The sequence below is a fragment of the Mytilus trossulus genome, chromosome 3 (assembly GCF_036588685.1).
Source record: "Mytilus trossulus isolate FHL-02 chromosome 3, PNRI_Mtr1.1.1.hap1, whole genome shotgun sequence".
NCBI classification, from domain to species: Eukaryota; Metazoa; Mollusca; class Bivalvia; order Mytilida; family Mytilidae; genus Mytilus; species Mytilus trossulus.
The window spans coordinates 11,231,659-11,247,537 of record NC_086375.1 but is presented as its reverse complement, the minus strand read 5'-3'; the positions used below and the strand labels follow the sequence as shown (position 1 = coordinate 11,247,537).

Genomic DNA, 15,879 nt, shown 5'->3' with positions numbered 1-15,879 from the left:
GAATTGTACTTGATTGGACATTAAAGCTCATTGCTTGGCATCAAATAGTTCTTGTTTATTTTTACTGTGGAATTTACCTTTGAAAATGTATCTGATGAAGAAAATGGTGAATTAGACCTAGTTTTGTGGCTTGCTAAACCTCTCACTTGTATGGCAGTCATGTAGAATTCCAATATATTGACAACAATATGTGAGCAAAGAAACAGACATAAAGGTTTAAATTTCCTATCCCTGGCCATGGTACACCTCAATTATCTTTTAAGGATTCCACAAAGGGGCATTGATATCTTACCAACACATCTAGTTTGAACATTTAATATGAAATCTTTAACACAATCAAATAAATCCTTGATTATGGAAAAATAATAGAGAAATAAGAAAGTGTCCAATTCAGAACATTGACACCCCAATCACACTATGATTTTCTATGTTCAGTGGTCTGTGAAATTGTTGTAAAAATTCTAATTTGGCATTAAAATTAGAAGAATCACTGAACAGAACTATGTTCAGGTTGATTGGAGTTCCGCCTTCATCAAAAACTATCTTGACAAAAAACTATGACCTGAAGTGGGACAGACAGAAGGAAGAATGGATGCACAAACTGAAAAACATAATACTTCAAACATATCCATGTAGGCAACTTAATATGTGTGCTATCTTTCTGTGATGGTTTGAGGTTGATTGCACAATTACTTAATAGGTACTGTCTTTTGTAAATATTCTTAAAAAGATTCCAAGGTTGGAAAAATAGGGGAAAATTCCTAAAACAATTCCTTCATACAATGGAGCAGTAAGATAGCTTCAAAATATTCGTAATCTATGATTTTTCAAGGATCTGAATTGAAAGCTGAAAGAGCTGGTAGACATTTTCCCAGTCAGATTTTGCATACACCTAACCAAAATAAGAAGGGCAAAGACACAAAATTTGATTAAAGAATAGATCTTGACAAAGAAAGATAAATCTGTTGTAGTTTTTATTTTTGGTCATTTCCTCAGAAAATCCCATTCCACATAAATCAATACACTTCATTTTGTGATGACAGAAATATATTGTGTTTTTACTGTTATATTAATTCATATAAAATAAAAATAAGCATATACAACAGCGTTAGATCTATTAAATAAAATATAAATGCTTATCAATAAAACACCAAACAACATTGCAATACATTTATCACTTACAGCTTTTTTCCACATGCATGTAGGTTAAAGGTTTGGTTGGCTTGCTTGTTTTGTTTTGATGACTGTTTGCTCAAGCATTTCAATTAAGTTTTGCAATTGCAATCAATTAAAAGGTTGTGCTTCAGCTTTTTTAATGCTATTGGATGTGTTTGCAAAAATTTATACAAGCAAGCAAGCCTATCAAACCTTCAAACTAAATGCATTATAAAAATAGCTGTAATCTTATACTTTTCCATCCTTTACACAATACCTACAAATTGCAGTACAGTGGATTCATAATTATTCGATCGGTACCAAATTTCATTGTTTTCGTTGATAAAGGTTAGCAACAAATTAAAGTGTGAAATGAATTACATTTTTTCTTTAGGGTTTTTTATGTAGATTTTGGCAAAACCATATAATCATTTGTCCACAAAAATTGGTACCTAGAGAAATACATGAATCCACAGTATTCTGTCGTATATTCCAGAATATATTCTACTGAAAGCTAATATTCTAATGTTTCTTTTAGATATATATATGATTATTACAAAAATAAACCAAAACCCTGTTTTTCTCTTTTGGGACTATCATTGAAAATTCAGTGTGACCCTAAACAGGAAGTAAAATCTAGGTAGGGGTCCTCTAGGGGGAATACATTTGATTTTTGATATACATGTGTACTAACTATAATTTATCACTGGGTGATATGTGAGACTTGTAAATGACATGAAAATTCAAATCTTCTAGCACTTTAATATTTGGAGACAATTTATAAATATTCAAATAATTATGATATAAAATAATATCAAATTAAGTACATAGATATGAAAAAGTACTTGGCTCGATTTTAATGACTTTTTCTTTTTACACAATCAACTTGAAACTTTTGATTTCACTCACTCGATTATATAGAAAAAATATTAAAGGACGATTTTGATTTTATGGTAAGTTTTAGGAATTTCTGCTCAATTTAAATGCACTTCTTAATTCCAATGATTGATTTTTGCTGATCGTTGGTAAATATTGCCATTCATATTTAGCACATTTCTATCACATTTTATTTTTTCAGATCAAAAGTTTAAAAAAATCCTTAAATAACTAAAAATCATTTAAAGTCACAACGTTAAGATACTATAAAAATTGTTCATCTAGTTAAAAATTCATTAAACCGTGTAAACACATGTTTATACAATTTAAATTTTTTGTTCTGTTTATATTAAATTTGAGCAAGTGAATTAAGAAATTTGGTATTATAATGTCTTCATTCTGCTTACTAAACAATATACACATAAATCAGCCATTACTGTGGGACTGGTTTTATGTATCTACAACTGATTTCATAAAAAATTATTAAATGAGATGAAAAATTCATCCCCATTTCAGTAAAAATTATGATCAAATTTTCCTTTAGTAAAATTTATTATAAAAGAGGCCTGCCCCTCCCCTCCCATATTCAAAACCCTGACACCTCTAAATCAGAATATGCTGGATCAGTCATTTTAAAAATAGTCAAAATCACTCACTACTCAGTTGTCCACTGTAATCACAAATAAACCACCTTAGTGTACATCACTCCTGAAAGTTGTTTGGTGTTTTTAAATCACAGTTACTGCCTACTAACTTAAGTAGATACCATTTTACATAATAATAAGCACAAGAGTAGGTCATAATATTCTCATCTACTGACTATTAAAATTCAAGTCAACGATAAAATAGTGAACTACTTGTTATATAATTAGAGGAAAAAAAGTACTCTCCTTAGTCAATATTTTTTTTAAAAGAAATAAATCAAATCAAAACAAAACACGTGATTTACAGGTCAATAATTGGCCGTTTCAAAATCTAATGCATTTTGGGAAATATTTCAAAAGCATAAACCAAAATGTTGTGATTGGTTTAAAACTTTAAAAAAAAACCCAGAAAGTCAACTAATGACTAACATTATTTTCATTTTGGTGTATAAAGAGATTACCCATATTCCTTTAGATTCTAAAAAGGCAAATTGGGATTACAAACAAAATAAAAGTTTACATAAGAAAATCAACATATGATTTCATCTACCATACTTTAACATCTTAAATAAAATGTACAAAACTGACTTAACAAAAACAAATAAGTTTCTGTTAAATAAAAATAATACATTGGTGAATAAAAATCCAAGGGTATACTGTGGATTCATTATTATTCATGGGATACTAATTTTCATGGATTTCATTGGTACGAGTGAACCATGAATTTAAATATTCAACGAAGTACACATTTGCTATTGGGTTATATGCAGACTTTGACAAAACTACGGAATCAAATATCCACAAAATTGCAAGATTTCATTTTTCCATGAAAATTGGTTCCCACAAAAAATAAACGAATCCACAGTATGTAAAATTATCTACCTTTCTTGTTCGTAAAACTCAATGAATTATAACGGAGCTTGATGATAATATTATGACCTACCATCTACTAGCCATATAAATTCTATATTTAGCAACGTAACTAAATTTGAGTATTGCACCTACCCCAAGTAACATAAATCTGACAATGATATTATGCTGAACTCAATACTATTTACATCAGATCCCTATGTAACCATGGTAACAATCAGATCAACTGCTTCAATGTTTATAATGGTTTGTTGGTGAAAAATACTTGTAATCTTTTCTGTAGTTAAACTTAATCCTTGTGCTTTTAATAATAGCCTTTTATAGACAAACTTTTCAAAGAGACAAAATTGAATATATATACTGATTTTTGTCAATTCCATCATATGTTTGAATTTTTTGCCAGTTTAAAGAATGTTTAAAGAAAGTGCCAAACTGCAAAAAACAAATCCTATTAATTCTAAGGGTCAATATTTTTCTTACAAGTCTGATTTAGATCACAACTGTGCTTCTTGATTTTTAAAACTATCCAAAAGAATTACTCTTGAAATATGTCTACTTTAATTTTTCATATTACTTCATTTTCAATTTTTATGATATCTAGGTCAAATCTTGAAAAATCCTGAAATAAAGCTGATTTAAATAATTTCCAATTTTCATATTTATGAAAACCTCTCTTCCAACATTATGTAAATTTAATTTTTATCTGTAACAATGACAACTGTAAGATTTACAAGTGGACCAATCAATTCCCTTCATTCAATGAAGACAGACAGTATTCAACCAATCAAATCCCTCGACTCAATGAAGACAGACAGTATTTAACCAATCAAATCCCTCGACTCAATGAAGACAGACAGTTTTATGAATCAATGACTAGTTTAGCACTGCACCATTGTATGGATTTCATTTTGTGATGTCAGATTTATTTTACCCAGGTTTTTCGTCACAAATATTCACTCATCCTAGTTCTTATATTATAATAAGTAATAAAATTGTGAATATATGAGTGACCATTATCTACATACATTTTTACATAACAAAAATACACAATATATATAAATAACATTCACTTTTTATCTTTTTTTTACAAATACACTTTAGTACAAATAGTATATATAACAAATAACAAAAATATTTTTGTTCTTAAAATGGCCTTCCATAAACTTAATTAAAATTCTTTGATTTAATAGCAATTAAAATATACAAAAAAACCTGTACATATCACAAGTCCGTTCAGATCAACTCTGAAAATAATGTAGTTTGCGATAAAAAAAAAGAATGACATTCGATTATATTGAAAAACCTATGCAAAATGAAAGTAATTTTTCATTTATAGTTCCTCTAGTCATTTAAAAACAAATTGGAGGAAGTTTCTAATGCTACTTTCCAGCATAAAAATGAATCATTTTATGAAATTGAGAAAAGAAAGTAGTATGTTATACATAATATCTTTGACCCATTGATATATCTATTTAGAATACTAGAGAATTTGATATTTATGGGCCAAACTAATGCATTTATGATTATTTATGAACGTTCACCTTTGCGGATTAATGAAGAGCTAATCATTTATTTTTTATAGATTTCGGTGGATAAAAAGAGTCAACATGGTACAATAAGTGATAAAGATAAACTACACATCTAAAACTTTTCATTTTTTATACTGAACAAAAGAAGAGATGCACCAACTCAGTCCATTTTTCAGTAGAACATTTAAATGTGTTTTTATCAACATTTATTTTATAAAGTTTGGCCAATAATTTTGAAGTACATTAACTGGACTAATTAAAATTCTGTAAAAATATTAATTTATATATTTCCTCCGCCAAAAAAGGTAAGAAATGAAAACAGTGTAACTGGAATGATGTGATGCTTCACATGTCATGTTCAGTATACTGTGAACTAGTTATAATATCTACTTGTGAACTAAATTGCTTCTCTAACATTTGAATTTTACCGTTACTATGTTTCTAGGATGTGGTTATTATTGTATAATTTTCACCTGATTTACAAAGGCTTAATTGGCTGCATAGTACATGTAGTATTTATAGAATAGTATATAATTATATTTTCACAATTAGATATTTCTCAATATGAACAGTTAAATTATAATATTAACCATCTGAAGTTAAATACTATTGTAAAATTCTCAATGCAGTGGTAGAATCTTTGTGTATATATATACATGTATCATACTTTTTAGCTCTTTCCTTTTTCAGACTGTTTATTTTTATGCAGCCAATTAATCCATTGTTAATCAGGTGAAATTAATGGAAGAATATAGTAACAATGTATATAAATAACTCAATACAAATAATTGCAGTACAGGTGGTAATTAATTAGATCTTTTTGACTAAAATGTTTTGAGAAAACAACAGAGAAAAGCCACAGAAATTATACATTTACTAACTGATTTAACATTTTTGGTAAATGGAACTCAATAAATGCAAAAAAAAATAAAAAATACATAATGCAATATAAAAATAAAATGCAGGCAATTTTCTAAAACATTTTGTTTGCTGTATCTCAATTTTGTTATATTTGCTTTGATCAGTTAGTAGGGAAAATAAATATACTGCATAGTTTGAAATTTAAAACCAAGTAAAAAAATATTGAACATGAATATGAAATTTTCTTGGTAAAAAATGATTTTTTCTTCTTTCAGTAAGGCAATTTATTAGAAAGAGGTAAAAATACAGCAATCAAATTTAAAAAAAAATTATTCAGAGTTGCTCTGAAACTGGTTTTGTTCAGTAAAGTACATCATTATCAGAAATTGTAAATTTTTGGCCATACAGTAATGGTCTTGTACCATCCTGACTCTGGCCGTCTACATCAATATCTAGCAGTGTCGTCTGATGGGCAATATGAGGTGGGGTGTGACCAGGTGACAAACTCGATCTTGTAGAGAAGTATGGTGTATTATCGGAACTAGAAACTATGTCACCTGAACTTTGTGGAGAATCTTTTTCCCCGTTAAACATTGGCTGTGTAGCAGAATATCGTGTGAGAGTGGGCCTATTGCGTGGCCCCATGTCCAAGGTTTTTGGCCTCTCAGGGGTTTCACCGTTAGGTTTTCTCCTGGGAGGTATAGGTGGAGCAGGATCACTCTGTTCTGACTGACGCTTTGAATACTCTGAAGAATTCCTGGAATTTTGTGAACCCTGATCTTGTGATGAGGTATTTACAAATGACAAGTTTTTGGCATCACGTAAAACATCGTCCTCAAACGTCACTGAATGCCTATTTTTAGAAGATTTTGGAGTGTCATAATTGCTACTATTTGATGTCTGACGTTGTAAAACGTTATGGGTTCGTTCTGGAATAGGTGAGTCACTATCACTTCCATACAACGACCTCCTCTGAACCGTCGTCTGGGATGTAAGTGTACTTGTAGATTGAAGAGTAGATGGGCTGTCACATTCCGCAAAGTCCTTAAACTGCAGAGGCAGATCATCAAAGTTTAAACTTGGTCTCCGTTTCACCTGATATCCATGATATGTATTATGTGGATACCCTGCTGCCGAAGTAAAACGATATGCAGCTGCATCATCCGATTCAATAAACGAGTCACGAACGGCTTGATTATAAGCATCTCTACGGTTCCCGATATAAGAGTCTCTCTTCCTGCGAGTCACTTTTGTGTCATCTTTCTGAATTGGAACCCGTACATCATAACCAATAGCCACTGAACACAACATAGAAGCCATGTTCATTAAAGCACTATCGATTATTTTGTCTGACTTATCAGACCGTTTATTTGACAATTTAAAACTGCTCATTTCTCCACCATTTGGAATGTGTTTTTTAGAATCGTTCACGTCTGATGGCCAGTCATTTTCATCATCATCTGAAAAGTAAAGAACAATTATGTAAATTGATTGGTTAAATAATGGGATACCAATATTCTTGAATTGAGGAAAACTTATACTTGTATTTCTGTGGAAACTTGATTTCAATGTTTTTTCAATGCATTTGTAAGTTAAACCGTGAAACATATATACTTTTCATAAATACCAGCAATCATACAATTCTCAAACTTAACTTTTCAAAGCATCTAACATCATACATTGATAAAAATTTGTGACAAAGCTGCCTCTTATTAAGTTCATTAATTTGGATGGATAGTTGTCTCATTGGCAATCATACCACATCTTCATCACAGCTTGGGTGCATCCAGTCATTGACACTGTCCATGCTGAGAATGTATGTGAAATCCATCTGAGCTACAGTATATATTTTAGGATAAAGAACACAAAAAGGGTAACAGGTATCTATGAGTGTTTTCATTTTTTATCTTCCACTATTTCTGTAGGTAGATGTAATTTGAATTCATACATTTCAAAATAGGCTTACCAACCATTTGTCCATTTCGGAAAATCCTTCTTCCAGTGCACTGATTATTTTATACCATCATTTCCCCATTCATTAATACAATGCTAGTTGTTTATCATTACTTTTGTTTTTGTGATTAAATAAGAAGAGTGCTGATGATAGTATAAATTGTGCAATTTTTATTATTTTAGCACCATTTGTAATCTAAAATTCATTTCTTACCATGCATTTCAAATTAAAAGCCAAGAGTATTTGTATTTTTAATTATTTTGATGCAGTATACATTCTCCATTGAACAAGACTTTATATAGTATATGAAATGTTACTTTGAATCTCAGTAGCAAACATAAGGAACCTAAGGGTAAACAGCTTTATGTAAATCAAATGTTCATAAATTTTTAATTAAAGAAATCATTGTTTTGAGAAATTGGCTGTCATCTTAATAAATATACAATATATGTATGTTGTTTTTATCCTGAAATTTCTCCTATCACTTGAAAATTTAATTATTAAAATCTAAATAATTTTCTCTAATTTCTCAAAGAAATCAACACAGTGAAACGCAGACCGCGAAGAGGACCCCAAAATGAACTGGTTTGGAAACAGAAATATTCATATTACCGCTTGCTCAACATTGAAGTGGGTTAACAGGAGAATTTATTTGTGAAAGTACAAATAAAGCAAAAATTTATTTGTATACCTGTTATTTGTACAATAGTTGGCTAATTGCAGGATAAATAAAAGGAGATTCAAGGTTTTAAATAAGATGTCTAAATAAATCAAAATATTACATAAATCTCTGAGAGCTCCGATGTTGGAATGTCCGCCCATATTCTTCAGCGTTGGAGCACTTTTAGACCATCTTCCATCAGCAAAGTAAATTGATTGTCGTTGATGTCTCTCCTTCTGAACTGAACTTGGTCCCCATGTCCTCCCCTTTACCCCTTCTGATGCTGGATCTGTAAAATATTTACACAAAAGAATTATTTGAGGATTTTCTTCACTGAACTTTACCTTGCACCAAGATACTGTATAGGAGGTTATATTTTGCAAGTGTAAAATTTCCCAAATTTCATTGAATACTGTAAATTCAGAAATTATTGCGATGTTTTAATTATTGCGAAAATGCAACAGGGTGAAAATCACAATAATTCAAACTCACATTTTGAAATATTTTCTATGAACTAGACAGGATTTTTTTTCATGTCGCAAAAATTAAAATCACATTATAGTCTTAAATGAATAAATCGCAATAATAAATGCACGCGATATTTTCTGAATTTACAGTAAGGTATACGAAATAATTTAGCGGTTATCATTTTGGCAGATTCAAAACTTTTATCAATACCTTTGTATGTGTACTTTAAAATTTGCCATTTTGTTCTATCTGTGAAAATAAGCAAAAATTTACAACCAGTGAAAATAACCCTCATAACTATATAGGAGTTACTGTAGTTATTTAATATGATCGTCATGTTTTGGTTCCTATGGCAATGCCATTAGGATAAATACAAAACATAGAATCTTTATATTTATCCAAGTTTTGACCAATTTTCATGAAAAAATAAACTTATGTTAGTTGGAAACCTGTAAAGAGGTTACTAAACATAGCAACAAAATGTATTTTTCACCGCAAAAGCATAGAAAGTACTAAAAAATATTACATTGCCAGATGTTAATTTATGGAATTACCCAAAAAAGTGACAATATATATAAAATTGTAATCTTACATGCTATTGCACGAAGTCTTGCTGGTGTATACGCAGGAGACTGAGGTGGACTATCATGACTATCAGGACTTGACGGTGCAGGAGGATGAAACTCATGTTGTACTGTAATGTTATGGCGGAAATCTGAAACAAAAATGGAATTCATATAATTTTGGAGAAAAAGATCCATGTTTTAATTAACTGTTAATGCAGATATAAACAAAAACAAGCCATTTTTTCTGGAATAGTACACTGAAATCTTTCCATGTAGTATAATATCAAGTTGGATCTAAAAATTTAATAAGAGTTGTCTCTCTTCAGTCAAGAACAAGACAACATCGCATGTGCCAAAAATTTAATACATGTACCCAAAAAATAAAAATTTGGCAGCCATTCCTAAAAGTCTCACAAATGACAACTATGAAAAAGATATTTTTATCTCTCAACATGTCTTCTTTAATGACATAATAAATTCAATTATTTCAGAATACTGTAGTTTCATTATTATTAGTTGGATACAAATTTTTCTGGATTTCGTGGGTATATTATAATCATGAAATTAAATGTACAACCAATAACAATTTTCTATTGATTTGTATGCAAACTTCGGTAAAACAAGAAATGAAATATCCATGAACATGTAAGTTTTCCTTAATCCACGATAATTGGTACCACAAAATAAATAAATCCACAGTATGTCATGTTACTTCTCACAGACTAACTGTATTGTCTTAAACTTTTATTTGCTTACAGATCATTCTTTAAATTCTATTTTTAAGACCAATCATACTCTAGACCTGTGTTTATAAAGTCTGCATACAATTGTTGTGTGTTGTAACAGATTGATGTTCTTTTTTCACTGCAACTATTTTGTTTTAATTCAAAGCGTTGTATGATCTTTTTGCATTGGGATGTGAATGTGGTTTTATTTAATCATCAGAACTTTAAACTGGTAATTAGTATTTTTAATGTTCATTTCAAAGTGGTTGCATACAAAACAAATTGTCAAAAACTTCTGTTTAGTCAGCAAATAGGAAATTTAAAATGTTGCTATAAAAAGTCCACCTTGTTTCAAAGGCTTCAAATTTTCACACCTAACACAGTTTCTGAGAATATAAAATAACCAACTCAGTATAAAATTCAGTCATGTTACCTGAAGGCTGACTAATAGCAGGGCCTCCAGCTTTGATTAATTTCAGACGACTCTTTTTAAACTTTCCCTTCCTAATTCTTGGTTTTGGGGCTCCCATAATCTGTTGTAAAATCATAATGTTAAGTTCTCTTTCTACAAGCTCTATTTCTCTTTCTTTCAGCTCTTGCTCTCGTTTATGTAACAATTCCTCCACTTTCTTCTGTTGTAATGCTGCTTTTGTCAGTTCTTCCTCTCTACAACGTAGTTCCTGTTCAAAAAATCAAATATACAATGTATTTCTGGTGTTTAAAACAGTTGTTCTACTTCTTAGGCCTTATTTTATTTTTGAATGATAACCTATTGTACTGTTTAACAAGAATGTGTCCTCAGTACACGAATGCCCTACTCGCCCTTTCATTTTCTAAGTTCATTGGACCGTGAAATTGGAGTAAAATCTCTAATTTGGCATTAAAATAAGAAAGATCATATCATAGGGAACATGTGTACCAAGTTTAATGTCCATTGGACTTCAACTTCATCAAAAACTACCTTGACCACAAAATTTAACCTGAAGCAGGACAGACGGACGAATGGACGCACAGACCAGAAAACATAATGCCCCTCTTCTATCGTAGGTGGGGCATAAAAATTTAACAAAAATTAAGGGGAACACTGAACTCATTTGGAACTAGCTCAAATAAATCAGTTTTATAATAAACATTTCCTTCTCTCGAAATTGAATGGGAAATTCTTAGATAATGAGGCAGTATTTTTATTTTAACACTTTGGTGGATAGTTGTCTCATTGGCAATCATACCAAAACTCGTTATTTTCATATTAACAGGAGCCTGTAATTCATTATAACCATTAATAGCTGTCCAACATATTTGTGTTTTGTTTTGAACTTCAATCAGGCTGTAATTTTTTTGTTTGAATTGTAGCACATTGAGTCATGTTGTTTAATAGCTTAGGGATCTTTAAGAACTAATTTTCTCTGGTATGAGAGGCACTAATTTAAAATTTGATAAAGATAACCTGTTACAATTAAAGAAAATAGTGAATTAAAATTAAGGATGTACTAAGGTGAGGTTTTGTAATTTGTGTCAAATGTTCCGACTCCTTGGTTTTTTTCCATACAATACAATGTACAATATTTTGCCCCATAACACCCATTTATTTTTTCATATAAGACTTAATGGCTCATGAAAAGTCATCTACCAAAATTTAAGAAGATTCTTAATTTTCTTTCTTTTGTTTTGAGACCTAATAATATCAATGCAAATATAAGGTAGAAGTCCGAGTCAACCTTTTCCCGCCATATTTTAAATCTCAAATATCTTGAAAAAGAGGTCCATGACCTATCAAAATTTTTAGCTTATTTTTATCCTTAAATGATACTCTACCAGATTATAGTATCAATTGTAACTTCTTAATTTATTAATTTTCACCTAACCTAACCTAAGTACATCCTTAAGTGGTAATTGGGTAAAATCAAAAGAGCCTACTTTCCCATAATATATTTATTTCTGGACCAGCCCTTACTTTAATGTACCATATTTCCTCATCTTTGAACTTTTTTAGTACTATATTTGTTAACATTTTGTCATTTATTCTCTGGTATATTGTTGTCTCATTGGCAATCATACCACAATCCAATATTATAATACTATACTTTGAAAAATTTACTGTCTATAACAATCGTCCTTGCTATTGGTCAGTTTGGTACACTGGTGATGATTAAATTACCTTTTCTTTACTACGGAGTTCATCAAACATAGCTTCAATTTCCAGTCGCCAGTCTTCTTGCATAGTTTGAAAAGACTCCTGAGGTGTAGTCATAAATGGCGAGGCAGCAATGTCCGCAAGACGAGACAGAATTTCCTTAAATGTTGGCCGTTCGTGGGATTCCTGATGCCAACAATCTGTTATAATATAAATAGTCAAGTATTGTTCCATGAACTGTGAATGCATAATCATTTAAATGTTTAATGATATATATACATTCTATTACCTTCCAACCAGACTTTATTTTCCTTAGAGTTGGGTATTTTTGTTACTATACTTTTTGCATGCATATTTCTGTTATGTTACAGTTGACAAATATATGGTTTATGTTGATGGTGTCATAGTGTCATGGATGTTCCTATTGATATTATAAAGGTTGTTATTACTGTTAATTCAAAAATTGTTGCATGCATTTATTGGGATTTTTGAAAAATAGACAAAAATGCGAGATTAATCATTGCAATGTCAGGAAAGTCAGCATACGTTTTTTGATTGAGTTAAGTCTGCCAATTGATATTTTATCGTATGTTTTTCTATGTTGTGATGTTATGCTATTGTTTCAGAAAAAGGGAGAAGGTTTGGGTCCATTAAAACGTTTAATCCTGCTGCAAATGTTTGCACCTGTCCTAAGTCAGGAATCTGATGTACAGTAGTTGTCGTTTGTTTATGTAATATATACGTGTTTCTCGTTTCTCGTTTTGTTTATATAGATTAGACCGTTGGTTTTCCCGTTTGAATGGTTTGACACTAGTAATTTTGGGGCCCTTTATAGCTTGTTGTTCGGTGTGAGCCAAGGCTCCGTGTTGAAGGCCGTACTTTAACCTATAATGGTTTAATTTTTAAATTGTTATTTGGATGGAGAGTTGTCTCATTGGCACTCACACCACATCTTCCTATATCTATATGTATCAGATATAAGAATGTAAATTCTTATCATTACAATAATCACTCAGTCACATAATTCACATTAATAATAACCTAGCAATAATTTCTGAATTTAAAGGATATTCCATATCCATGACAGTAATCACAGTTTAATGTTTATGATCTATGCAATAATTATTGCACATCATGACTTCAGGAGTCTGATAAACTTGGATAACATAAAAAATATAGACAGTGTTACATTGCTAATGAATTTTGTTTGCTAATCTATGAGATCTAATATGACAGGTGCCACATGTTGAGCAGGATCTGCCTACCCTACCGGTGCACATGAAAACACCCCATTTTTGGCTGACAATGTGGTTCAAGTTTCTCCATCTTTAGTTGTATATGATGTGTTTTGTGTGCTATTGTTTATATATTGGTCTTTTTCTTTTTTAGCCAAGGCATTATAACATAATTTTCGAATTATGAGTTTGAATGTCCCTTATGTTACCTTTCTTTAACCAATTATTTCAATGATGTTTTTCTAAGGGGTCTGATCTACTAGCCTGATACCTGTCAATCAAATGGTCAACATGACATATTATGTCTGTTATGTTTACCTGACATGAGCTTGGAGAAAAGGCCAGGACAGGTAGATGGTATCGGTAGTGTCAGCTTGTTTACAGCCACACCATAAGCTACACCAAGGGCATCGATTCCTTTGTATGGTGTTTCTCCTGTTAATAGCTCCCATAATAATACACCATAGCTGTAAATATCACAAAAACATATCTATTAATAATTACAAATATTGTTTTTTTTTGTGTGAAAGGCATATAATTTTTGTCCAGACTGTTTGTTTGCCTTTGTCATAGAGTTTTTTTTCTTTCAAAAAAATCTCCTAATTTACAAATTGAACTGTAACTTGAGAAAGTTGCTTCAAAAAGAATGAAGTTGTTTTTGTCAAAATTTATGTATTCAATTGTTCATTTTATTTTTATAAAAGCTACTGCTCCTTACAGTTTTGTAAATCTGTCATTCCATTTATTATTTTATATTTTATGTTTATTTAACCCATTGCAGCCGAATTACAATAAATTACTTTGGTGATTCCATAACTTTGTTGATGAAGTCACTAGTGAGATTATCGGGACTAGGATATTAGTGAATATTTATAGATTTATGCTAATTTTCTTCTCATGAATTGTACATAAATAGTTAACTTACAAAAATTGTTTGGTTAACGGTTTATACAAACAAACAATTTTTGAGATTTCATGAAAAATAAACGAAACCGCCATACAGTAACCTATACATGTTAATTTTTGTGTCATTTGGTTTCTTGTGGAGAGTTGTCTCATTGGCAATTACACCACATCTTCTTTTTTTATAAATAATACTTAAATACCTCCAGACATCACTGCTTTTTGAGAAGGTAGAAGTTTTAATAACTTCCGGTGCCATCCATGCATATGTTCCTGCAGCACTCATCCTGGTTGTCTTGGATACCTCTCTTGCTAAACCAAAGTCTGTTATTTTCAAAGTTTTTTCATAAATGTCGTCATTCTCTACTGGTTCTTTGATGAGTACTAAAAGAGAAATAATAGTACATGTAATAAATATATATATGATGCATATTATTGCAACAGAAAAAGGGTAGATAACTCAACCAGAATTAAGACAGGGTATGTTCAGACACTTTCTGTTTTTCCATATGCAAATATACTTCCTACCATGAAGGTTTCAAATGTCCATAATATTATGTGGAATGCAGGGAGGTTTCCTCTATCTAAAAAAAGACATACACTTCTTTAAATTGCAATTTTTGACTGATACAGGTAACTACCTTGAAAAACATAGTGCATAGAGTATATATAGACGGAGTTTGAGGATATTCCAACATAACTATTCTTATTGAACAGTAATACAGAATAGATTACTGTAAACCAACTTATTTTCGCGGATACTTAATTTCGCGTTTCATCCTTTCTTGACTACTTCCCGGCTATTAAATTTCGCAATTTTCTGATCAACTTGATGAAGTTTAATAAAGAAAGAACCAAGTTGTACATATTTGAGAAGTTTTATATTTGCGTTACTTTTCTACTCACAAAAGTCGCGAAAATAAATCACTCGCAAAAATAAGTTGGTTTACACAAGGATTTGTATAGTTAACTATACAAATCCTTGGTTTACAGTATAATCGATAGCCAGGATGGCAGCTGGTAGCAAACTTTGTTTAATATCAAAAATTATAATTAATATATCTAATTTATCAGGATGAAGAGTTTTTATTCTTTTAATTCTTAATGCATGTAATTCAATTGTGCTGAGATTTTGAAAAGTTAAAATAGTCTTACAGCCTTTTTATTTAATGCCCGATCATACATGTATGCTAAATCTAAGTCAAGGCTATTAATCTAAGAAGTTAACGTAAGTGCTTAAAATTCAAAACGGGCTGTATGATCTACTAGTATGTCAACAAGGAAAAAAAAAGTTTATT

The 15,879-nt window shown here is 30.6% G+C and overlaps 1 protein-coding gene across 1 annotated transcript in view; it reads right to left on the bottom strand.

Annotated features, from left to right (window-relative positions):
- Positions 1-957: 957 nt before the first annotated feature.
- The window catches only part of LOC134710153 (mitogen-activated protein kinase kinase kinase 9-like), a 29,908-nt gene continuing 14,986 nt past the window's right edge, over positions 958-15,879 (bottom strand). Inside the window, exons 2-8 of the mRNA XM_063570368.1 lie at positions 14,785-14,965; positions 13,997-14,145; positions 12,468-12,643; positions 10,743-10,989; positions 9,611-9,733; positions 8,672-8,839; positions 958-7,395 (exon numbers count right to left, since the gene is read on the bottom strand). Coding sequence (XP_063426438.1) covers positions 6,296-7,395; positions 8,672-8,839; positions 9,611-9,733; positions 10,743-10,989; positions 12,468-12,643; positions 13,997-14,145; positions 14,785-14,965 — 2,144 coding nt within the window. The 3' untranslated portion in view covers positions 958-6,295. The remainder of the gene's footprint in view (positions 7,396-8,671; positions 8,840-9,610; positions 9,734-10,742; positions 10,990-12,467; positions 12,644-13,996; positions 14,146-14,784; positions 14,966-15,879) is intronic.